The 25274-nt window shown below is 38.2% G+C and overlaps 2 protein-coding genes across 5 annotated transcripts in view; one reads left to right on the forward strand and one right to left on the reverse strand.

Annotated features, from left to right (window-relative positions):
• cep89 (centrosomal protein 89) overlaps positions 1-25274 on the reverse strand; it is a 29626-nt gene that overhangs the window by 1637 nt on the left and 2715 nt on the right. Inside the window, exons 5-18 of one of the 4 annotated variants that reach the window (XM_055507385.1) lie at positions 25046-25097; positions 24144-24251; positions 23734-23973; positions 23113-23255; positions 21871-21921; positions 21384-21467; positions 20997-21100; positions 20762-20877; positions 20341-20521; positions 19716-19883; positions 18968-19109; positions 18159-18248; positions 17019-17098; positions 15994-16755 (exon numbers count right to left, since the gene is read on the reverse strand). In XM_055507385.1, coding sequence (XP_055363360.1) covers positions 17066-17098; positions 18159-18248; positions 18968-19109; positions 19716-19883; positions 20341-20521; positions 20762-20877; positions 20997-21100; positions 21384-21467; positions 21871-21921; positions 23113-23255; positions 23734-23973; positions 24144-24251; positions 25046-25097 — 1512 coding nt within the window. In that variant the 3' untranslated portion in view covers positions 15994-16755; positions 17019-17065. Of the gene's footprint in view, positions 1-3941; positions 4091-15993; positions 17099-18158; positions 18249-18967; positions 19110-19715; positions 19884-20340; positions 20522-20761; positions 20878-20996; positions 21101-21383; positions 21468-21870; positions 21922-23112; positions 23256-23733; positions 23974-24143; positions 24252-25045; positions 25098-25274 lie in introns of those variants that run through there. The other 3 variants (XM_029144633.3, XM_055507384.1, XM_055507383.1) reach the window with 3 other exon arrangements.
• On the forward strand, positions 4085-15844 carry zgc:165481 (uncharacterized protein LOC100073327 homolog). Its single transcript, XM_029144634.2, has 2 exons — positions 4085-4225; positions 13719-15844. Exons 1-2 carry the CDS (start codon positions 4162-4164, stop codon positions 14462-14464), a joined length of 810 nt encoding a protein of 269 aa, XP_029000467.1. The 5' UTR covers positions 4085-4161; the 3' UTR covers positions 14465-15844.

Below are 25274 nucleotides of genomic sequence, written 5' to 3' on the forward strand. Positions count from 1 at the left end.
AGTCTAAGTCTGTGCTAGAGGCACAGGTTCCACAGCAGCTCTGCCAACGGAGCTGGAGGGAGACACTCCTTTCATCTCTGCGCGGATGTTGTTGTTAGGTTATGCCTAGTAAAAAGGATGCAACGTAAAAACATGTTTAATTGCACACTTTGACTGACAGTGCTCAAATCTGCTAGAATTAGTCACACTGGGCTGAGCCTCATACGTCTCATATGTGCAGTTTATGAATTAAAATAAAAAGAAGCTGTGGTAAAATCAGCAGCTCTGATGGCCACAGCTCTCACCTTAACACCATGTTCGTCATTAGTCATTCTAGAGCTCTTCATCAACTGAACTCTCAAGGCACAATACAAAAAAGTAGTGTTTCTGGACTCAGTCTGAGTGTTACTCTGCACTCAAATCATTTGAGAAGGACTGTCAGGGTGGTGTGAATATTAAAAGGATCTGACTTGGAGTTGACCATACTAAACCTAACACGGCAAGATTTAAATAAATCAAGTGCTGTAAACAATTATGCAGTTATAGTCGCAATTATTAAACCCTGGAACCCCCGTCTCAACTACGTAGGTATCTGAAACTGACAAGTAACGATGATAATGAGCGATGATAAAAGAACCGCTCAAAGCACATATGTAATTACCTGCGTGCTGTTATTGTTCTAATAGCTGATGATTTAAAACCTGTGTCATACACTGCTCATACGTCAGCAGCTAAGCCAATCATTTGCCCTGTCTGCCCAGCTGCTTATTATATCGGAGGGAACGGCATCAGCAGAAATGTACCGTGAAACAAATATGAAAGCTGCCTGTACTTCGCACATGACGCACAGTTCACTCGAGTGACAAGTATGATAATGATGTACGTGAACGTTGCAGACACCTTCAAAAGGGGAAGCACTTATAGCTGGAGCCAAGAGCCATAACAGCAGCTCTCTGATCCTTTTAAAAAGACTCAATCTTTACTAAATCCATGCAAACATACTGTAACACTGAGCTCATTTTAGCTGCAAAAGAGGTTGGGACACAAATTTAACACAATCTAAAGTATTTAGGACCAGCAGTAGGATTGTTTCCTTATACAGTATTTTAATTCAGCCACTGTGAAAACACCAGTTTATCTTTGTTGTCAACACGAGAACATGAAAAATGAGTAGATGTTCTTATTCTAAACTATATTGTAGTTTGTTAGGTGATGACGTGAAAGGGCGTTTTGCCCCTCGTCTGCCGTGAGTAAAGACCATAACAAACTCCATTACCTCCAACCCAAGCAGCTTGCGCACAAGCGTTACCCGTGGCAACCGCTCTCATCATCGCTTCCTATGAGGCTACTCAGATAGAATACAAAGATAAATCTTGCAGCTGTAATAGTTGTAAGATTCAACAGCAGCATGCGTATTTAGGTGGGACACTTCACTCCCTTGCTAGGCCAAAAGTGCTGCAACAACAGCAGCTCCAGTATCACAGCGCAGCTCCAGAGAACAATTCCCTCCTCGCTATCAATGCCTGGTCCATTCAGAGTGAAATGTTTTGTTATTCTGAGCCCGGGCGTAGGTGAAGCAACACAGCCACAGGAGCATCAGGTAGTCTAAGATGTAAGTCTTAGCTCTGAGAAGACTGAGCCTTTTGAAAAAAAAATCCACTGTTCCTTTGTTCTTCACATTCTCAACTACAGCGCAAACACGAGTGGAAGTGTAATAGCCCTGAAGTGTTGCACATGTCACCGGGTTCTTCAAATTGAACATGCTTGTCTGACATCAATACTCAAGGAAAGTCTTCTAATTTTAATGCACAGCGCGCTTTGGGCAAGACTCAAGCATCATTTATGAAACTGGCTTAGCTTATTTTATCAAAGGTGATCTGTCCTCCACACAATAAGTTTAATCCTCATGTCATTTGTGCTGCAGTGAGCAATAATACCGTAAACAGTAAAAATGTCAGCAGTGGTTTGTTGTTTCATTAGGTTTAAAAAATGATGGCAGCTGTATCTCCACAAGCACATTATAGATTATCTATGTGAGCCGCTGTGTTAATGCCCGAGCCTACCCACTACTGCTTTACTGCACAGCACGCATCCTGTATCACATCATGACAAAAAAGCTAACATTTTTGCAAAGGTTGCTACAGCTGTAATCATCAACCATCACGGGCAACTTAATACTTTTTATTGGACAGTAATGACTTGTTACAAGGAATGCAAACTGAGGAATAATTAGGCTAAAGTGTGTTTTCTGCACACTTGGGCTTGAACATTAATTATGCATAAGGACACAAACATAGTACCACTATCATACAGTTAAAGGAACAGAGTGATTTGCACTGCTAATTTTCTGTGTATTTAACTAAAAAAATAGGATTTTGCAAAAGCATAAAAGAGCCCTGCAAATTAACATCATCTTTAAGTCTGGGGCTGTTTGCTTAACTACCCAATACCACTTTCTGAACCTCAATAGGCAGGTAGGGACAAACAATACAAACTAATTCTGTGTATTTTAAATTAAATACTGTAGGTTCTCAGCTAGTTTCCAGTTGAAAGAAATCAAATGATAGGGGGGATTAATCTTTGTTCCTACATTTTTGTGGTTAGGTGTTGGGGAGACAAGAGGGGAAAGAGTGATCTGAAAGGTGCAGTCCCCTTCTGAGCTCCTGCAAGTACTGCTGCTTCCCTGGAGGCTATGCAGAGCTCAGCAGGCCGCTGGCAATCATAGTCTATCAGCAACTCTGCCTTTGCATTGGTATAATACAAAGAAGTGGACCAGAGAGAAAATGAAGGAATGAGGCAGTTATTGTTTTCTGTCAGTTTAACTTGAGATTAAAGGGTTACTGCCCAAATTAAGAACAAAGGTTTCTTCAAACCACGAGGTGAACAACTGCTATGCTGTTTTGCAGTGCCTATATGATATAGCTGACACCATCTGGGGGGAGGGGGGGTGCATCCCAGCACTGGTACGACTGCAGTATGCATGTGTGGTAGTGTATGTGATTTGTCATTTGGGATGCCCCGAGGGCAGAGCAGAGCAGTCTTTTCTAACAATCTGATTAGCTAGATTTTATTCAATATCAGGAGGCAGCAGATTCAGAGACTGGGCTAAAAAAAGACATACTAACAGGGGAATAAAGGGGAAGTGGTAGATTATTTCGGGAGCAACAAAGGACCAGTCTGGCTGTTTAGTGTAGCAGCCATGTCTGTGCATAAAAGAGTTAGATTTGTTATGAAAAGAGAGCATCCTTCACCATGACAATTGTCATTCACAGCAATCCAGGGACTTGGTGGAAATGGCTGGTCCTGAGAGGGTTCAGCGATAAGAGAGAATTTTAGAATAGAGCAGTGTGATGGGCTGTGTCCTCTGGTTACAGGGATGTCAGCGCCTATCTTGTGAACCCAGCCGTGAGAGTGGAATGTGCTCTGCAGGAATATGGAAACTTTACAGAACACAGACTGACACAGATTTCACTAGAAGCCAAGGGTTGTATTGTTTGTGTGGTGACCTGATGCTCTTATCTATGCAGCATGAATGGATTATCTGCAAGATGTAAACTCCACTAATTACAAAAATAATTAATTGCAAATGGGTTACTGAAAAAAAGAAAATACCTTTTTCGCAAATATCTGATATTTTATTTATATTATCCTGCATGTACATACTGTATGTGCTTACTGTAAGATCTTAAAAAGCTTAAATCTGTTGCAGATCTTGTCGTTACCCTTCTAGACAGTAACTGTTCTGTTAATGTGACTGGATCATTGCTCATCTTTTTGTGTATCTCGTCTGCCTGCCTCTAACCGCCCCCTTTTTAAGCTACACACAGTATCTGCTTTCATTCATACATACTCCCTCTATTCACCTCCCTTGTTCTGCCTGCCTGCCTCTTACTGCTTTCGCACTCTCTCCCCTCTCTCTCTCTCTCTCTCTCCTCTCTCTCTCCTCCTCACTCCCCTCCTACCGTTTGGACTGCAGCAGTCTCTCCTCAGCCTCCTGTCTTTCTCTCAGTAGCCTCTGCAGGTGAAGGATCTCCTTCTGGTAGGAAGCCGTCCTCCCCTCCGCAGCGTCCTCCAACGCTGCCAGCCTGGTTGACGCCTGAGTCCGGTACACCTGCACATACACACACGCGCGCACGCAAAGGAATGAGATGCAGAGTGTTGCTATGAGAGAGGGGGATTTGCATGAAGGACAGCGCAGCAGAGACAACAGGAGTGGAGGAGGTGGAGTCATACACATTGGGACAAGGTGAGCAAAACAGATAAATCACCTACCTGCAGACATGATAAAGCATCTGAACTTCTGCTGCTGCCTGCTTGTAAGTCATGTACTTGTGTGTGTCTGTTTTTTAATCTAATACTTATGTGTAGACATATTTTCATAGACATAGTCAAGTATTCATAGATCTGCAGCTGTTGGATTGCAGACAGTTCATACAGTAACTACTGCAGGTGCTGCAGCAAAGACATTCACACAAGTGGAAGGCATCTTTGCTGTTGTGTGGAGAGGCTGATGCAGAATCTCTGTCCTGACAATGAAGCAAAATACAGAGTGCACTCGCTCTAAACAAACAGCCCATCAAACAAACAGCCCATGAAAACAAAAAGAACACTGTACTGTAAGTGAATAGAGGAAGAAGATGCACAAGAACTGCGCTGAGAGGCTAGATAGTGTTTGAAAGGTCTGTGCTCTGCAATTGGAGAAGATTTGAAGGTGAGAAAAACAAGGTCTTAAAAAGGACAGTGTGGATGTCTGCCTTCTACCAGCCTATTTATTTGTGTGTGGGAAAGAGCTTAGCATTCAGTCTTTTACATGCAGTAAAGCAATAGGTAAAAACCACAATTTACTTTTATTAATTTTTCATTACAGTGGGTCATTAAGTAGCTGAGTGTGGATCATGTAGAGACATTCAAACTGTTAAATCCTATGTTTTAAATTGGTAAATGAGATAAAACTGACTTATCCTCTGAATCTGGTCCGTAGCTCTTTTGAATCTAGTACTGTAACTATGGTACCAGATTGGAGGACTGATGAGGTGCAATCATCCACTGTATGTTTACACAAAGCTTTACACAAAGGCCTAGCTGTTCTAGGCGCATTGTACACAATGTGGCACCAGGTCCAGTTGCTGACATCGGCATTAATTTCCTGTAGTTAGAGTATGGGTTTTAATACATACAGTATTTTGACAATTGTGTAATTTCTACTATACAATATTATTAGAAAGAAGTATTTTTGAAAGGTGTTGATCTGATGAGAAGCAGCAAATAAAATTAATTTGTCCAGGAGCCACTTGTTGTATTACAACTTAAAGTAAAAATAAAAGATACTTTAAAAAAAATGTTACTTACATGTAAATATCTAAATAGAAAATCCTTCAGGTGCTTATAGATGAATGCTATATTCCATATAAAATATTGTTATATACAGCACACTATACTATAATACACAGAGCAGAAAAAGATTGAAAAAGAGAGAACATTAACTCCTGTTGTTTTTTTTATATTAGTAACTACATAAACCACAGTATTTGACGCTGTTTAAGGAACTGTCTGGAACACAGAGAACCAATTATATCACAGCTAGAAGCTGCAGGACATGATTCTGCCACCAGTAGATGACATTTTCATGACATGATTTAATCCAGAATATATCTCGCTGACTAAAACAGCTATAGTCCAAAGAAATAAGTACAGATAATCATAATCTATAATACACTAAATTGTCAATACAATCAGTTACCCAGTTTAATAACCTTCCAAAACCCCTCACTGTTGTACTGTAACTCTTCGGCTCTAGAAATGCTGTCTGTGAAATAAGTACGATGACATTTATCACAACCACTTGAATATTTAACTGTACCTGTACCTGTATAATTGGCACAGACATTTTTATTTTATTTTAGAGAGGGAGAGAGGACGGTCCCACCTCTTTCAGCCATAATTACAGATATTCACTGAATGACTACATTGACTATATGAGTGGTGTCTAAACACTGGACTACTGGTCCTAAAAAGCCTAGCTTTGACATCAATTGGGCACGTGTCAAATGTACATATAAGCCCTAAACTTTACACTGAGCCTATCATTTACAACCTTATTACTACATATAGTGCTTAAACCATTAAATAATCTATTACACCCACTACACACTCATCTACCACACTGACCATGAGGTTGCAGAACATGTCACAGTTCCCAAGAAGTTCTTAGAGCTTAAGGCAGGATATTTAATCACAGCTATGTTGACTCACAGGTAATCAAATTTGGCATAAAGATTTGATACTGAAGCGAAATTAATTTTAAACTTCAGGAATCAATATCTGTAGTTTCACATTTCAGGAAACAGTGAACCATCATTTTTAATATTTAGCTTTTCACTTAACCAGCTTATGTGTAGCTGGACACGAGCACACTATGCTGGAGGCTACTCTGCAACAGGCGACGAATGGGTTTTAGCAAACGGACCAAGCAGAGTTAAGCAGTCAATCACAGTGTAAAGTAATGTGTCTGTCTGATTAAGTATGTGTCCTGCCGTTTATTTACGGACACTGATTATACAGCTGTAGGTGCAGGCTGGTGTGCTTGTTTGTGTGCGTTTGGAAGACTGACAATGAGTACATGAGACAGACTAACAATGCGTGTCCGGCTCCAAACCCCACGACAGGATCAAATAAGCTGATTCAGAATTAGTAGATGCAAGTACAGTTGCACATTTGTGTAAATCTTTACTCAGACCTGACCGTGCAAGCAGCACAGTCATTGCTTACTTAATCGTGCAGAAGTCACTATTTATCTAGAGAGAGGCATCTAGGAGGTTATTAGGTGGCAGCTTGTTGTATGTCATCAGGCTACACTCTGCTTTAGTCTAATATTGGCTGGCTACAACATCAGGATGCTTTTCCTTTTCCTACTGCACAAAAAAGATTGGAAGCGCCATCATCATAATCATCTGTGCATTTGTGTTTCGATAAATTCAATTATGTTTGTTTTGTTTAATGAGGAAATTACTCGCATGATGTGTTTACAGTGCACATTCGCAAACATCTGATAATGAGAGCGCTCAGGAACAGCACAGTGTCCACCTTCTCTAAGTGCGGTGGAATTAAAACATTCATCTCAAACATGTTGTGAGCCCTCGGCCAGTTAACTGTCCTGACTCTTCCCAGAGGCAGCATGCTACAGTAATTCCCAGTTGTGTTTGGTAATGAATACACTTGGTATTCAACTGATTGTTGGAGAACTATAATCTGGGAAGGGAAATGTTGTTGGCATGAATCGCCATCAACCCGCAAGGAGGCAGCGAGGTGCCAGCATCAGCCCAGCTGAAGCAATGACATTTAGCCCTCACAACAAGCTGAGCTGAGTAATGTCACCGTCCGCCTCTAACAAAAGTAATAAAATATTCAGAACTGATGAGCATTTTATACCACACACACCAGAGGGAACTGTGTCAAAGATGTTTTTGTTATTTGTTAAAAATGTATTTGTCCAGAAGGCCCAGTGTGCACGTTCACTGACTACTCACAATTACCAACACCCTGCTGCAAATAGGATCTGTAGCTGCTCAACAGGTTTACGCGTATGACTCAGTCCTGTTTCTTTCTGAGCTTGAAGTAAACATTATTCATTCATATATATATATTCATGTTTACCGCTTACACTCATCATCCTCACTACAGCGACACTGCCAGACTCTTACAAAGCTTTTCCTACTGATTGGAACTGCTCTTATATCGAAGGGATATGAGAGTTGAATCACGACCGTGCTGAATTTTACTGTACTGTACTGTATCTGCATTTCATGGATTATGTTTCACTAAACAAACTATATGTCCACAAATCTTGAACAGCCTGACGCTTATATCAGTGATGTGAATATATAATCATTGAGACATTGAGATTAATAACACCCATGTTGGCCAGTGTAGAGCTTACAGATCATTACTGAGGGAAAGTGTTGCGTATATTAAATATACAACTAAGCAACAGAATTTATCAGGAATGCTTCCATTAATAATTTACTACGATGACTGGAAAACTGTCCAGCTGAATGTGTGATTATTAAAACCAACCTTGCCTTAGCACTGTTAAATGTCCAGCCTTATGTTCAAATAAATGTCACAACTAACAAGTGATATCAACAGGATGAAAGCAGAGTAAATTTTGACCTTGTATTGAAGCTACTCTCTGCACATCATCCGCTACTTTTATGTGCCAACCTGCCATTTTTCTAAATAACACCTTTCAAACTTTAATTCAAATGTCCTAATCTTATTTATACTCCCTGAGGCAATAACTACATCATTGTGTGTGTAAACACATTAACCTTTTCTGGAGAAATTGGCTGTCTGGTGCCATTAGCAAAGAAAAGCCACAGTAAAGGAAATGAAGCAGTAGCATAGGGCTGGCCAAATGCAAAAACAAACAAACACATGAATATCCAATGCAAATCCTACTGCTCTCGATGGGAGGCGAGTACAGTACACTACATCCACTTGATGAGAGAAACAGCGCGATAACAAAAAAGATGAAACGGATTACCTGCTGTAGGCAGGAAGTAGATTAACGTGAGGTAAATTGCACAACAAACATGTGCATCACTTTATGAAGACAGAGTAACACTGATGTTCTGTATGCTGAGTAGAAAGTAGAACTGTTGGCAGCACTAGACGTTCCTCTAGGTCACTGCTAGCACTGCTGCACCAAAGCTGTACTGTATGATGTTGCATCTACATCCTCTACATTATAATTAGGATGAAGCACAGTACAACACTGATGTAAATGCTACGCAGCACAGCTGCCTAATCAACAGCAGATCCTAGTAAAAACAGATCTCCATGGAGTAATTGATTCAAAATATTAAAATTAAAAGGAAGTGCTTGAATGAAAATTCACCCCTCTGCAAAATAATTCACCTTAATGGTCATTGGTGTGGCTAATTTGTTCCATATGTCACACAATTAGGTGAACGTAGATCCCTTGGGTGCAGTGAATGGGTTTTCGTGGTAAAAATAGAACACCTGGAAGATTACATTTTTGGGTAATCAGTTTCCAGAAGCCAGAAAGTCCACTGTGAATGACACACAGCACCTCAAGCAATTCTGCAAAAGGTTCTTCAAAAGCAGATGTTAGGGGACGAAGTCATAAATTTAAATTCAAATTAAAGCCATTCAATCTGTTGGAGTAAAGTGCATCAGTACACAATTGCACTGTTGCACATGTATAAATACGCCTGCATCAGTCTGTTCACAAATACTGAGTGAACATGCAAGAAAGGTACTGTGGAGTGATCTCTGTGACTACTCTGCAAACTCTGTAAAGGTTAAAGGCCTTTCAAGGTTCCATTTTTGAACAGAAAAAGACTGCATATGGTGACTACTGCCTATAACCTTGACTTGTCACAGCAAATTTTACATTTAGTCTCATCAGACCAGATGTCTTCAGACAAACATGTGCCAAACATTAGGTGTGACAAAGCTAAGTTGGACATTAATAGTCCCCTCAACTGTACAGTACGTTTTCTATAGATTGTGACCTATTGTTGAGGACAGATGGAGCAGGAAAAGTGTGAGAGTGACCATGTATGTACTGCAAGTAAGTAGAGACAAAATGGAAATAAAAAACAAATACACATAAATACATGTACATATTTTTGAAAAGGTCTAATTATGGCAGCCATGGTCTGACTGGGTTAGAAACATTTTATAGTAGTATATAATTAGTAGCAATGCTTTAAGAGCCTTTTTGCTGTGCTGTTGTAAATAGATAAATTCACGAAGCCCATTTGAGGCACACAGCCATACATTTTTATTGTCAACAGCTTAATAAGTTTACCAACAAGCATAGACAATCTGCCAACTGCAGCATGAACATAATCCTTTAGATCAATGACAGAAGCCTTCGCCACGCAGATATTCTGACAGCAAAGGTCAAAGCTATCATCACAGATCCACACTCTGAAGGAGGAGAGGGCAGACAATACACGGGATGAGGGGATAAGTGCATCATCTGACCGGCGACATGCTGTATGATAACACTCAGCGTGGTGCATTTTGATGGTGGGGGATATCCACCGTTTTTCAGCAGACCCTCTGCTGTCGTATAATTAAATACATTTGATGTAATCAGGTACTATTTAAATATAATTTAACACTGAAATCCTAAAGCGCAAATTAGAAATGCAATAAAAAATTGCATTTCCTAAATGTGTACAGCATCTAATCAGAATGGTACTTGCACTACAGTAGTAGCAGTATCTACCTTTTTAAAGCAAAACAAGAGTGTAAATCTATTCTTTCTATGGTTTCCCACCTCATGCACTGCAGCACAAATACACAATGTTTGATCTTGCTCATTTTGCCAGGATATAAGCATGATATTGACTGCTTTGTACCTCTGGATATAGAGACATCTGTAGACTTGTCTTTTAGTTAAAGTCTTGCCCAATGTACAACAAAACTGGTTGATCAAAGCACTTTTTGTTTTACAGAATAATGACTTGTTGCTGCTAGTTTGTGGAACATGTTATGTAATACGTATCAACAAAATTCTAATCATCGTTTAACATAGACCTCTTCCCCATATAATCCTTTTTAATGTATAACACAATTGCCTGGCTTGCTTGTTTGATGTTAAGAACCAAAGCTACAGAACACTAGGATTAAGAGGCGTTTTTCTCTGAACAGCAAACATACTGTATACTGTAGTATTTTATGACACCTGCTACTCTTTTTTTCTAACTGTAAAAAATAAAAAAAATGTAATCCTATATAACAGTTATGCCAATTATGCAGTAAATCTACAACCTAGAGGTAGACTGGCAGACTGGTACACAGATGTGGCTACAGATTTTATGGTTGTAAACGTCAGCAGGTTGTTAAAGGAGATCTTGGGTTGAAATAAGATTTAAATGAAGGCTTGGACGTTTTCCAGGAAAGTAGTTATGCAAGACACGTACACTACGAGTGCCTTGATTGACTAAACACAGTCCATGCAGCATGCCAGCAGGTAATCATGTTATTCATATAAAATGCTTGTCAGGTCTCACTGCAATGCCTTTTTTCTCCATAGCTTTCATGTTGTCGCTCCACTATTGGCTTTTGTTAAGGACTTCTAAGAACTGCTTGTGTTTCGTTTGCCAGATGAGCAAATTAAATTTGAGACTTGAAGAGATGAAGAGAAAGAAGGCAATTTGTAGATAACAATGAAGAGAGGTCAAAAGTGAATTAGAATACAAAGGCAGCTGTTGAGGGAAAACGTGAGAAGAAAAAGAAGATCCAAGCATTATTATTAACTTTAAGCCAAAGTATTTATGCCCCCAATCCAGCAAGTGTTCAGAGTCAATGAAATCAAAAGTCCAGTAGGTCAAATAATTAATAACTTGGTAGATCAATAAAAATGTCTTTCATACATGAGTGATTAACCAGAGAAAGTTGCCCATTTAGCCCTCTCCTCTTTGAAATCATTTTCAACTATACGCACAAGAAACAAAGCAATTACTTGCTGGTGATTTTCTTTTGTATTACATCCAACAGAAACAACCCATACAGTAGGTACAAAAGCAATACTGTATGTGACTGCACATGGAAGGCAGCCAGAGCTTTTGAAAGGTTTTGTTGTGATACTACTTGCAAGACATTTTTAGATCAGTATAAACAAGAAATTGTATTGGAAAAATTCAAGATTTTTGCTATTCTTGCTAGATATACAATTTCAGGGAGCTGTACTTTAGCCTGTAAAACCTTTTGTGTGTGAGACTTCACGGGAAACCTGGAAAGATTTCTGGCATGTTTCTGACATTCAGAAGGTTTTTTAATGTTACAGACTAGAAGCTGAAATATTTAACAGTCAGCAAGTCAGAGGCCTGCTGGGTACAGTAATTGCCAATGCAACAACCACCTATTCAATGTATATTTCATGGTCATGAATGAATGAATGGCTTTTCTTTAAATAGCATCTTCCTGACAGGAGGGAGACTTAAGGACCAAATATTCCAATACAGTAAGAAGTACAGCCATGAGGTAATTTGTCAGCTAATCTTTTTGTACCAAACATAAGAGTAAAACCCAGCAGCCAGGTCTAGAATCTTAAGCAATAAAACTGCTTAGCAGAGCCTCAGAAGAGAGGTAAGAGAACAAGCTAGTGTGAACCTCTGCAGCTTGAACTGTACTGCCAGTGTTGTCAGACATTTCGTCATACTGCCTTTATTGGCCCATTAACTCCACCAGTGACGTTTAACCAGTGACGCTTGCCGCCACCACCACCTATAGCACAGTGAATCATGGGATGTCACGTATTTTGGCACATTTATGGCAGTTTATGTTTCATCTGAATGATACTGCACACACAAGCAGTCATACAAAGATAAAAAGGAAAACTAGAATTGAGCTGCTGTTTCTATACAAGAGATTCACATTTTATCCTCAGCCAGAAGCTATTTTGAGGGAAAGAGTTTTGAAAATCTGTTTCTCTCCAGAAATTTAAAACAAATCTGTTCATAACGTCAATTGGTTTTCAAACTTTTTTTATGGCACATGAAATAAAAGGACGATTATTCATTCTTGCGCATGAAGCATATAGGTACGGTTCGGTACATGCCAGTGTACTGTACTGATGAGACTTGTACCTATTTCAGAACCCTCAACATAAGACATTATCATTTGTTAATACATACAGCTGTAGCTTTATTTTTTTTAGCTAAGCTTATCCTGTGTATATCAGAAAAAAAGTTAAATACAAAACTATTAAACTTCTCAGCATGCACTGAAGTTGAAGTTGAACATCTGTGGGAGCAGCCACATATGTTGTCTTTGTAATCATTTTGGTACAAATTGCTCTGAACAGCTGCAGCCTCTACGCTCTGCTGCCATATGCTAAGTTGTGCCATATTTTACTGCTTCAGGTGTCATTTGTTAGAATACCTTACAGTTTAGATTGGAGAAACATTTAGAAGTGAATATGTCCTTACTGCTGTTAATCTGACAGAGGCTTTGCCTTCCCTTTTGTTTGAAAAAACAACAAAAAAAACTAAGAAAATATATCATGCTAATTAACATAAGAGTTGGTTCTCTATAAATCTATTTTATCTTAGCTTTAAATTGTAATGACAATTAAAATTTGTAGTAGGTGAGGGCAGATAGCTATATTAAGATCCAATCCAACTTTAGATAAGACAAATTTTATTAATCAGTAATTGATTGGTATATATGGTATATATAACAAACTACTGGCTATTAACACCCAACTTACGTAGTTTTAGTTTACAGGTTTAACATGAACACATATTCATATCTTCAAATGGGCATCCAAAGATTAAAAAGGTAACCATTAAAAAGGTAAAGGTTGTATTCTACAAAATACAGCATTTTATTGATTAAATAAATATGCTGAAGGACCCAACCCACCTTTCACCAAGGATCAATAGCATTACTGGCCTATACAGTGCTACAAAGGGCTTTGGGATGACACCCTGATCCAAATCCCAAACCATAAATCATTCACTAGCAGCAGGTACAGAAAATAGAAGCAGTCGGGGAAGGAGGCTGAGCCATGACCTTTACCTGCTGCGTTGAGATACACCACATACTGTATTCAGAACCAGCTGCCTATTTTGGTGGCATCTCTACAGTACCACCATAGTTAAAGGTTTGTGTGATGCTTGCCTAGATAACGCAGCCTCACCCCTCTGACTCTCTCTCTTCTCTCAATCTGTCTCCATGTTGTGTATTCCCTTTGGCAGAACATGACTCAAAGATGAGCTGTCCTCAGACTGAGATAGAGGAGAAGGACTGTTCTCCACAAGAGGAATTAGAGTGTAAAATCTGTTACCAGCGCTACAATGCCCACAACCGCAAGCCTAAGATCCTGGAATGTCTACACCGAGTGTGCGCCCGCTGCCTCGTTAAGATCCTGGACATTGCTGATGGCGGAGGCTGCATTTCCTGCCCCTTTTGCCGACACCAAACTGAAGTCACAGAATATGAAGTGTCAGGACTGCCCGACGATGCTAACATTATGTCTCAGTTAGCCATACGGGGAAAATCCTGGAGCTCTGAAGAAAACAGAGAGGTGGTCCTAACCCCAAAGAGTTTCTCATCCTCCAGCCCATCACGCAACTCCTCCAGCTGCCTGGTCATCACCATTATGGAAGTTCAGAGGGACTCCCAGCCCTCACCAAGCCACACTGGCAGCTCTGATATCTACGCAGTGCAGAGCCTGGACTCAGCGTCAGTGGGCTCGAATGGGCCATCTGACCAAGACGCCTTTTCCAAGTTGTGTAATCACGTGCCACGCATCTTGGTGTGGCTCCTGGGTTTCTTATATTTTGGGTCGCTGCCTCTAGGAATCTATTTGTTGGTGATTCAAAGAGTGACTCTGGGCATTGTATGTGTTAGCTTGGTTCCATCAAGCTTGACAGTTTGCCTCGTCTATGGATTCTGCCAGTGTCTGTGTCAGGGTATATGTGACTGCTCATCTAGAGGCTAATATGAGGCATCTAACCTGGTGGATCTAGTATGAGCTCTAATCAGGAGCATAAGAAACAAACAAGGTTTGTTAGGTGGATTAATATAAAACCCAAAGGTGGAGGCGATAGCCATTCTAAAGCATTTTTATGGACCTTATCGGCCAATCAAAGAAAAACATTCAGCAATTGTCTGTGGTTTTAGGTTGACTGCTAAAAACTGCTAAAAACTGTTTTGCCAGACTATACCTAGATTGCTGTGATGTACTTATGTGACCTTATTTGTTGTGTTGTCTGGATGACTTAGAATAAAAATCATTTCAGAACTGGTCTTAAATCTAGGAAATAGATAAGCACTGTACCTCTTGGACCCTCATTTAACAACGATTAACTGTTTACCATGAAAAATCATTTTATGTGTAAAACATAACAGATAAATGATAAGATTATAAGAGAGATTTTTCATTATGTTTGTACAATAATTCAACTTTAAATCTAATTAACTGTTTTGTCCCAGCACCTTGAAATGAAAAGGCTAATATGCAGGTATATTTCTATACTAATATAATTTAAAAACTATTAAAACTTTGTGTATGCAAAATAATTCCACATACAAGACAGATCTAGATCTATCTCAAGATATAAAATGCAGTATAATGAGCAAACATTTAGGAAATTAATCAGTACACAGCAGTAAAGAATCGTTGCTGGTTGGTTTCAACATTTTATTTTCAAGCTAAAATGCTATTTATGTTGTAAATGCAAATTCCATTCAGTTTCATATCGGGTTAATTTAGCTAAGCATATTTGACTCAGTTTTCACAATATAGAGAAACCTCAGTTTTCCCAATAGAGCAAAAACTGTGTTTGTGGCTGTTTAAGTTGAAGAGCATCTTTATTGCCTATTACATGTATGTTTGTGTAAAGTTTTTATTACTGTTTACAATAACTTGCTGTGATTTTCCATAATCAGCTTTATTTTTATTTTATTTCTCAGGTTTTGTTTCTTTCGAACACATTGTATTTATTCATTTGGACACAGTAATGGCTGACATTTGGAAGCACATAAAACACAGGTATACAATATGACCTAGGGAGTGTTTGTAACATTTATGCACAGTTGACATTTACTGACTTTGTTGTACACATAAATCTTGTACACTGTTGGTAAACGAGGGCCCATACGTAATATCTTCTTTAATATGGAAATGTAGCAATATTTTAAATGTAATTTTGTGCTCTTTCCTGTGTAACGTCCAGTTTTTTTGCAGATATTGTCTCTGTCCTGTTTTTTTATTTATTTCCCTTGCAACTGTCTGTTGACTGAATTTCTCAGCTTGGGTTACATCATCTATTACAGACACTAATAGCCAATGAAATAAATGAGCAAATTTTTTCAATTCTTCCCGTGTACTTATCGTTACATCTGCTACAAGAGGTGTTGGCAATTGGCCGACATCAGTGTCACCACAAGGAACTTTGCACGGTTTGTCTCATTAGAGTTAAAATGCTGTTACTTTCTTTAAAGCTGTATAAATCACAATGCAGAATACTTTCCAGAGGGTCTACAGATATTCAAGAACTTGGCCCTGGTCCAAAGTCCAAAGATAAGAAGAAAATAAAAAAATAAAATAAAAATCAAAAATGACGTCAAGAAGCCTGGGTCATGCAAACCTCTAACCCAGCTATATTTATAAATGCACTCGCTAAAATATTTAACATTTTCAGGTGTTTCTAAAATATAGGGGCATGAATTTTAATTACACATGAATAATGTAATAACAATCTGTTTTGCCGTCATACAGTACCACAATTTTCAAGCAATTCTTGCCTTTTTATACCTACCAAGTTATACTGTAAGGTGTAAATATGGAATATATTGTACAGATATTTATATAGATATAGATAATAAAACAATATCTGTATAAAGTGTCAACTGCTGCATTTGGTGATGTTACATGAAAGTGGAAGGTCAGACAACAAAAAAATAAACTTAATTATTTTCGGAATCAGTCTGTGGCTGCAGGGTAAGGCAGGTTCAGTGGTTTCCATAGGTTGAAGTAAAGTACAAATTAAATGTCCTTTGGAAAAACTGACTGAAGCAGAACAGCCAAGGTAAAGAAGGAGCCAGTTTCAATTCAATGTCTTCTGGAGGATGAGCTTTAAAATGGTATAATATTTGGGAAAAGGTTGAGTGAAGAACAGCTCTTTCTTTGTGGGCTTTTGTTGCTATTTGACCTTTGAGGGCACCAAAATGAAGAGGGTGAGAGTGAGATCATATGCTGGTGGAAAGATGCTGGCTCTTAAACGTCAGCTGATGAAAACAAACAGTAGGCAACTTTAGGTGACTCTTTTTTCCCCATTTAAAGCTGTTGTTTTAATGTTTTAAGTTTTTGGACTAATTAAACTTTAAGGTCTACAAAAACCTATACACATAATCTCACAACAATCTCAAACTCAGATACACCCACTGCAAAGGCTCTAGGTATAATTTCACCTACAGTATAAGTGTTAGTCTCTAGTTTGAGGGAATACATCACTGAAGTATAAAAGGATGATGTCCTATGCATTTCTTACATTCATATTTCTTCGTTCAGTGGCCCAGTTGCCAGTAGAACTCCTATTCAAACACACACCGCTTTCTCTCTTGGCTGTTGCTATAGAGATAGTAATAAAATTGTCAGAACCGTTGACATGTCTTTCTGTCTGTAGCATGAGTGACAAGAATTGCTGACAGCTAGAACACAGAGGGAGCAGTAACGTGATGAAAGGCATTAATAATGCCAAACAAAGTCATGTTCACAGTTAGTACATACAAACAAACAAATTAAAAATGAGGGTGCACATGTTGGTATTGGAGGGCAACGGTCACCTACAATGCAAGATGAGACTTTAGGTAGATGTACAAAAGGTTGTCATGGTGATTTGTAAGAATAGGCTCCATTTTATTTCAGTGGAAGGGGTAATATATGCAGGTTCAGTCACAGTGGCTTAGAAGAAAAAACAAGGCCAATCTTATGACCACCCTTGAGCCATTTACCCCTGAGTTAAATACCATAACATATACCATTTTTTAATAATGTCTTATGAGAAGATCTCAAACAACAAATAAGTTCTACTTAAACAAGTAGGAAATGTATAATAAAACTATATAATAGAATTTTCATTGATGCCTTTAAGCCACGTTGCTTCAAAAGACTGCTACACATACATCTTTAATACACATGTTAGAGTAATGCATTATTGTATGGCCCAGCTGCTGATGATTTACACTTCGCTAGTGTTTCGGTTACATTTAAACTGCATACTGTGTATGGGGGTACCTCTGCACTCAGTAAAACATGGAAAAATAAGATCAGATTGCAGCTTGAGATCTGGAAAACTACTCACACTAAACTGTACATCAGTTTCTGCTTTTAGTAGTGGAAGCTGGTAATTGAAGGTTTATCAAGTGCACTTATATTAAGTATTCAGATCAATATGAAGCAGGCTAGGGAGATATCAAATCCAAATTAAGGTTAAATGCTTTGTTTTCAGTCTGCTTGTTTGAGGTGTCACTTAATTAATAATAATAAAAAGGGTAATATTGAATTAACATAATCAATTAATACTGTACATTTTATCTACAGTAATATATTATACTGTGTCTTCTACCTAACTATACATTTATATTAGGTTCCTAATATTAGTTAGTTAGAGAGATTTCAAGGGACCTACTTTGACTTCTTCCTGAAGCTTGCCAAATCGAACAGTGCCGCTTAGAATCTTGCTGATGAATCCCTGTTTTTCCTGCTGAAGAATTGAAACCTGGAAAGGTAGAGACGGAAGATGTAGGGTTACTGATCTAGAAGAGGTGGGTCAAATGTACAGTACATGTGGGTGAAGGATGTGAGGAACAAAGGGAGAGATAAAGAAACAAAAACAGTTTTGAAATTAATACAAAACATAAAAAACACCTACAATCTTTAAATTACTAAAATCAAGTACATGGCATTGGTTGAAACAACTAAAACCTAATTAACAAAGTTCATACAACACGTTCCGTTACTTGCATGGCTGTATTTTATAAAGATAAAAGCAAGTTTAATTATCCCTTTTTGTGTGAGAATCGAATTAACAAACAGATGATGAAAAGCAACCAATTCTGACGAAGCATCTCATCATTCACTGCAAATTCCAGTACACACTTTGGTTTCATAAAAGCTTCTGACTGAGAAAACAATGACAACGTGCACCTCAGACACATCATTATTTACAAAAGCCTTATCAGGCATTTATCAGATTGCCAATGAGCTCTCCCAAGATTGCTTTTAAAATCCTAGTGTGGACACACTAGTCATGATAACACAAGCTTTTTATGTTAGCTACAGCTAGGTACCTGCCCCTGAATAGGACAATGTACTTTGTTTCTGATAAAAGTGGGTCTACCAAATACTGCGTTCACTTGACTAAACTCTACCTAAGCTGTTAGTAGTACTACTATTAAAACCTTTCTGCAATGGTGTTAGCAACGCTGTAGCTATTACCATGTGTAATAGCTGGTCTCTCTCCCGAGAAATGTGCTCAGCCACAGAAAAGACAGCTTCAAGGTAATGTCGTGTCTTTTCCTCTTTTGACAGACAATCTTCCTTCTGTTGCTTCAGTACACTCATCTTCCTTTCTGCCTTTCTGGATTATGGGAGGAAAGCACAGAAGAAATAAGAACAGTGGGAAAAAAAATTCAAGGGATTGTGACGGCATTATCAGGAGGCCAAATATTACGACGTGTTGAACATTAAACACAAATATAGAAGGGGTCAGGAGAAAGAAACAAGAGAGGTAAAAAGGTAAGAAACAATGAACAGAAGACAGCAAGAGTTAACTGTTATCGTGCCATCTTGTTGCAAGCTGGGTAAAAACACCACTGAAAAACACCAGTGAGTCAAACACCTTCTGACAATCTTCACACTTCAGAATGAGAAAATCCACATTAATCTAGGCTCAGCCCTACAGGGAGCAGTGGAAGGTATCATGAACCACTGCAAATTCAGCTCAAAAATAATTGACACACTGAAGCTAAATATGATGGGAAGAATAATAATAATATTAAAGTCATAGTTAGTAATTTAACATAGTAATGTTACAATTTATTTTTCTTAGGAAGACCTTAATGAAAAAATGATGTCAGCTTGTAAATCCAAGAATATTGGCTTTAGCCTGGTATGAACTCAATGAAACAGTCAAAAGCATTTTAAGAAAGCATTTGTGTTGTTTGATTCACGTGGGCATATTTACCTGTGGGCTTGTCTGGTGAGTTTAAGCTCAGCCTCCATTCTCTTCAGATCATCTTTCAGGTTAGCTTTGTCCAGAACCAAACTTCTACTCTCCTCCTGCAGACTAGACACTCTAAATATCAAATCCTCAATCTCACTCTTACTCCTGCTTTCCTGTTGCTCCAGTTGCCTGTGGGCCAAGAGCAGATTTTACAGCATATTGTACATCTGGTGTCTAGGGAACACCATTCAACATGATGCACTCTCAGTGTATAATTAATGAACGTACAAGTACTGTATCTGTTTACGTCTGTTACTGCTTAATGCATTTATGTGATTTTCCTGGCAATTCCTGTCAGCTTTACTGTATGTCTCACATTGTTTCTCTACTGGAAATAAAAACATGAATCTTCCCTTAAAGTTCATTAAAACTTACAGTACTGTATATGAGATAAACTATTAGAAAAGTAGTAAGAAAAAACGATTCATCCTGACATCTTTGGTTAACAGTTTGATTTCTTCTTCTAAATTTAAAGCAAGATGAGAAAAAAAATATTGTCTTATATTATATACAACAGATGTTAATACTGGTTAATGAATATTCCAGTTAAATATTTAATGAAATGAAGCACTGTGCTCTACAGTACCTCCTTAGTTTCCCAGTAATGCAGCAATGTTCGTCCCAGGTGACAGCATCCTTCAGGCGAGCCTGCAGGACTTGGATCTCCCTCATATTTTTCTGCACCTCTCTCCTGCTCTCTTCCAGGTCCTCCTGCAAGTGTTGCTTTTCCTCTTCTAACAAAATCAGTTGTTTAGACACCTTGGAAACTAAAAAGAGGAAAGGAGAGGGATAATGTAGTGTCAGAAACTAAATGAAGGCAAAAGACAGGAAAGAAAAAAATATGTAGGGATGCATCAAAGAACATCTGCTGTTGCCATTTAAAATAGGTAAGTTTTTTGACATTTCCATTTAGTTCTAAACTATTGTCATGTTTCTTCAATCTCAAAATATAACTTTTTAAGTATAAGGCATTTATTTGCTCTTGACACTTTTATTGTACTCAGTACCTTCAGACTGGTGTTTGCTGTGGTTGGCCTTGGCCTTAACATGCTGAGCGTCAAGCTGATCTACTAGAATCTGGTTCTCCTGCAAAACCAGAATGGCCTGTTGTTGTAGCTGATGACTGCATCAGAAGAAAAACAACCAGAGACAGAAAGAAAGATAAAATTATGTCTACACTATGTCTATATTAGAACAGCTTAAAGTGTCCAACCACACACACAGACAAAATATTTTTTTCACCAGTCTTTCAGGTTAACGCCTCCACTCTTCGCAATTTCATCATGGAGTTGCTCATTTTCTTTAATAACCTCCTCCACATGAAGACGCAACCTCTTCACTTGCTCCTGTGACAGACAAATAGTGACTTGCTTCAAGATTGTAGATTAGTTTAAACAAAACACAAAACAGACTGGCCTAATTCACTACATTACCAATAACTATGGTTACCTCCAGCATCAACACAGTCACTAATTGGGCCATTAGTGTTCAAACCTCTTCCTATCAGTGTATAATCCCACATTCCCCAGAGCGAGGTGCTATCACTGCCAACTTCCTAAAGACTATTTGTGTGATATCCACAAAAGTAGAAGGAAAAGTAGAAAGAGCTCTAATAAATATCTCACATACCTCTGTGGTTTGCAGAAGTGCATCCTTCTCATTGATCCTATCTTCATAGGCCAGCACAAGAGGTGATAAATATTTCATGTCAAGCTACAAAAAGGACAAAGACAAATAATTCAAATTAGTTACAGTATTAAAGCCACAAATCTATTTGTACATGGGAACTATTGCAATATGTATGGGGCCATTTTCCAAGCACTGAGCATTAATCTTTTATACATTAAATTAAGTTCATATGATGTGTACTGTACTTTAATATATTGTAGAAAAACAAACACATTTATGTGTTTGGAAACCATTTAAACTCAAGTACTATGTTAAATTACTAACTATGTTAAATTACTACTAGTCTCTATTAAAAAAGTGCTTGCCTGTAGAACTATCTATTCATTCATTAAACATACTGACATACTAGCTTTTTATCTTTCTTTTTACTAGTCATGCATTAGTTTTACAGACTACCAAATAAGGTTTAACATCTGTAGACACTGACCGGCCAGGGAGGAGGAGGTCCAGTCTTTGGCAAGCCACTGATATCAGATTTCTAAATGAGAAACAAAATAACAAGAGAGGGAAATATTGCATTAAATAGAATCACCATAGTGAATATAGTATATATTGGAAAAATAAGAGTACTTGTTTCTAAATAACATTTCCCCTCTTAACACAACAAATGAGTAATGAAAAAGATAACACAATTTTTCATCTTTTGCTTTTGCAAGACACACTTCAACTGTCAGTAACAAGGACTAGCAGCTACAGAGCAAGCAAACTGGTGGTGATGACAACAGAAGCTCCCCTGGTGTGAAGACACAGCAGGGTGCAGTCATGATTAAAACCACAGGCTGTTTTCTTCTGCAGCGTAAAATACTCCAAAACCCAGAATAGACAGACAGTCACAGACAGGAACAAAAAAGTCCAACAAATAGATGGAGGGACAGAAAAACAAATCCTTATTACACAGCAGGGTTCTGGATCAAAGGTGAATGTTTATTTTAAAGGCCTGGTTCCAAAGAAATGCTTTTTTCAGTGCTACAGCTATGGAAATCAAGCAATTCTGAATAAAAGTTGATTGAATAAGACCAAGAGTGACATGATGAAAATGTTATGCTACAAAAGATGAACTCCTTTCTGTTGATGAGTAAAATACACCTTAATTTTTGAATCTATGTCATTACATATAGAATAAACTAAAGCCAACACAATATGGACATATAATACTTAACTGTAGATCTAATACCCGGGTAAAAAAAAAAAAAATTAAGCTCTGACTGATTAAAGGGGAATTATAAGTGTTCAAGGTTGGCTTAAAGCTCAACTAATCTAAATTGAAAAAAAAGATTAGAATGTCTGTAACTTCAAAATTATTATTGCTAGAGGGCTAAAATGGAATTTTGGGGATGTGTGTATATAACGCTGAATTAGCGTTTAGCATGAATCTTTTCTGATGTATTAAAGATGGTGACACAAAGCAATGTTGGTTATTGACAAAAGACTATCTCAATACCCTAACAGTAGTGTGCCATCAAACGTAGCAGGCCACATTACCAATACAGTATAGAGTAGCTCTTAAATCAAAGTTACAAACTTGTCCATGTATATAATCGACTGACAACAAATACTCTAATCTATGTATGATAACAAATATAAATAATGAATAAGACTATAAACAATAACAAAAATATGCAAAGTACTACTCTGGTTAAAGTCTGAAAAAAAGACTTTCTTATCACACCTCCTGTTTGGACATTGGTCTGAAGAGGGTTTGGTAGCGGCTCAGCTCCATGTTCAGACGATGAACTGTCAATTTGAGGGCATCGTTTTCATCCACCAGCTCCTGAGCATGTTGCCTGAAACTCTTTAGCTCTGCTTGGCTGCCTGTGAGCAGGTAATAAGACTCCATATAATCCTCTTATTCAATACAAAATACACAAATACTTACATACAGTAGAATGCATTGGAGTAGTTGATTTTCTTCAAATATTAGGAAAGAAATTCAAGTCAAGTATGTAAGAGTCTAAAAATATACTATATATATATATATATATATACACATACTATATGTGTGTGTGTGTGTGTGTGTGTGTGTGTGTGTGTGTGTGTGTGTGTGTGTGTGTGTGTGTGTGTGAGAGAGCGACACTAAATAGTAGAGGGGAAATCTTTACCACTCTTGTGCAAGGTTTACCACCTTGCACGTACTATATATCTGCTGTGACAAACTGTTTCATTCCACAATCTGTGTCTTTGTCATCTCCCTTCATCGCTTTCCCCCGTTCAGCCATCTTTCACCCTATTGATTCTCCTTCTCCCTCTCCTCATTTCCCTCTGTGAATCTCCAGTGGCTACTCCACTTTACCTGAAGATGACCTGAGGTTTGGAGAGGCTTCACTATGACTGATTTCATGTTCCAGGCGCTGCAGTCTCTTCTCCAGTAGCTTTTGTCTCTCTGCTATACTTGTGTTCTTCTCCAAGGGGGTGTGTGCAGCCTCTCTCTCTAAATCACTGTGTGCCTTAGTGAAGTTAGGAGAAAGCCCAGTGGGGTGTTTCAGGGTTTTGGCTTGGCTGTCTTTGTTAAGGTGGTCAGTGGTTAGCATGGCTGAAACAGGAAAAAAAACTTACTAATAGGAATGTGAACATATAAAAAACAAAAAAATTAGATGTTGAATGTAATCTGTTAATCGTGATTAATTGTGATTTGTTGTATGTACTGTACTGTAGGAGTATTCGGTGTATGTTTGTCAAATAGAAAACAGTCATTCCACCTACATGGCACATCTTCTTTTTGGCGGCCAGGGCTCTTCCTGACAGAGGCTTTCTTCTTAGAAGAATCACAGGTAGCTTGGCGAGACTGAATTGTTGCTTCATCTGCAAAATCTATGAAGAAACTCATGCCAACTTAAAATTAACAAAATTCCCAAACGCACTAGGCTCAGTTCATATAGCCTCGTTTTACTCCATATTGTTATGGGAAAAGGAATTTTACAATAAACACAAACAACTTGCATGTGTAGCATATGGTTACACACATACATGTATGGTTGAAAGAGATAGGAACATTTTAGGGACACGCAAAAGACATTCATTTACAGTAGCACTTACAAAGCCTGAGGCCGGTTGTGGTAATAAGTATAATGAGGCTTTCCATTTAGCTCTAATGGTGTAATGCTAAGGTTATTATGGGTGTTATGAAACTAGTGTTGGTTTATTAGGAGCTGTATCTTATTGCTTAGGGCAGGGGGGTCATATGCGGTCTAGCTGAGCAGGTCAATTTCTGTTGCTTCTATATGCATGTCTGTAACTAAAATCAATTTGTGCGGTTGCATGAAGTCTAAACAGAAAAGTGTATGCATCCATCAAATGGCTTTAATGGAGGTCCACATCAAAGTTTTATTGTTGCTAAAAGGACCACATTGAGAAAAGCTTTGTTTTACTGAACTTTATTCTCACTTAAAGTGCACCACCAAATATAGCAATAAAAGATTACAATTATTTTTCAGAGCTTGTATAGAGCTTTTTCTTTTTTTAAATTTTAGTTCAGTTGTCTAGCTACTGGACATATCACCTACAGTTGCAAATGTCTCTTTACTTATCTTGATCAGTGGTTGCAACCAACAGGAACACTGCATGATTACAAGATAGCTAGTATTGCGTTGTATGTGTATTACTACCTGCAGACGGCACTATTGTGTGAGGCATCTGTGTTGGTTTTGGCGCTGTGATCTGGAAGACAAATAAAATGTACAGACAAGCAATCAGACTGATAGTCAATTAGTTTGTCTGACTTCATTTTCCAACACTGCCTGGATCCTTTTTTTCTGCTTGGCCATTTTAGACACCACTGCGTTAATGACTATAGACAAAACGTGGACAATAAAATCTAAATACTGTGAGCCCACA

The sequence above is a fragment of the Betta splendens genome, chromosome 3, assembly GCF_900634795.4.
Source record: "Betta splendens chromosome 3, fBetSpl5.4, whole genome shotgun sequence".
Lineage (NCBI taxonomy): Eukaryota > Metazoa > Chordata > Actinopteri > Anabantiformes > Osphronemidae > Betta > Betta splendens.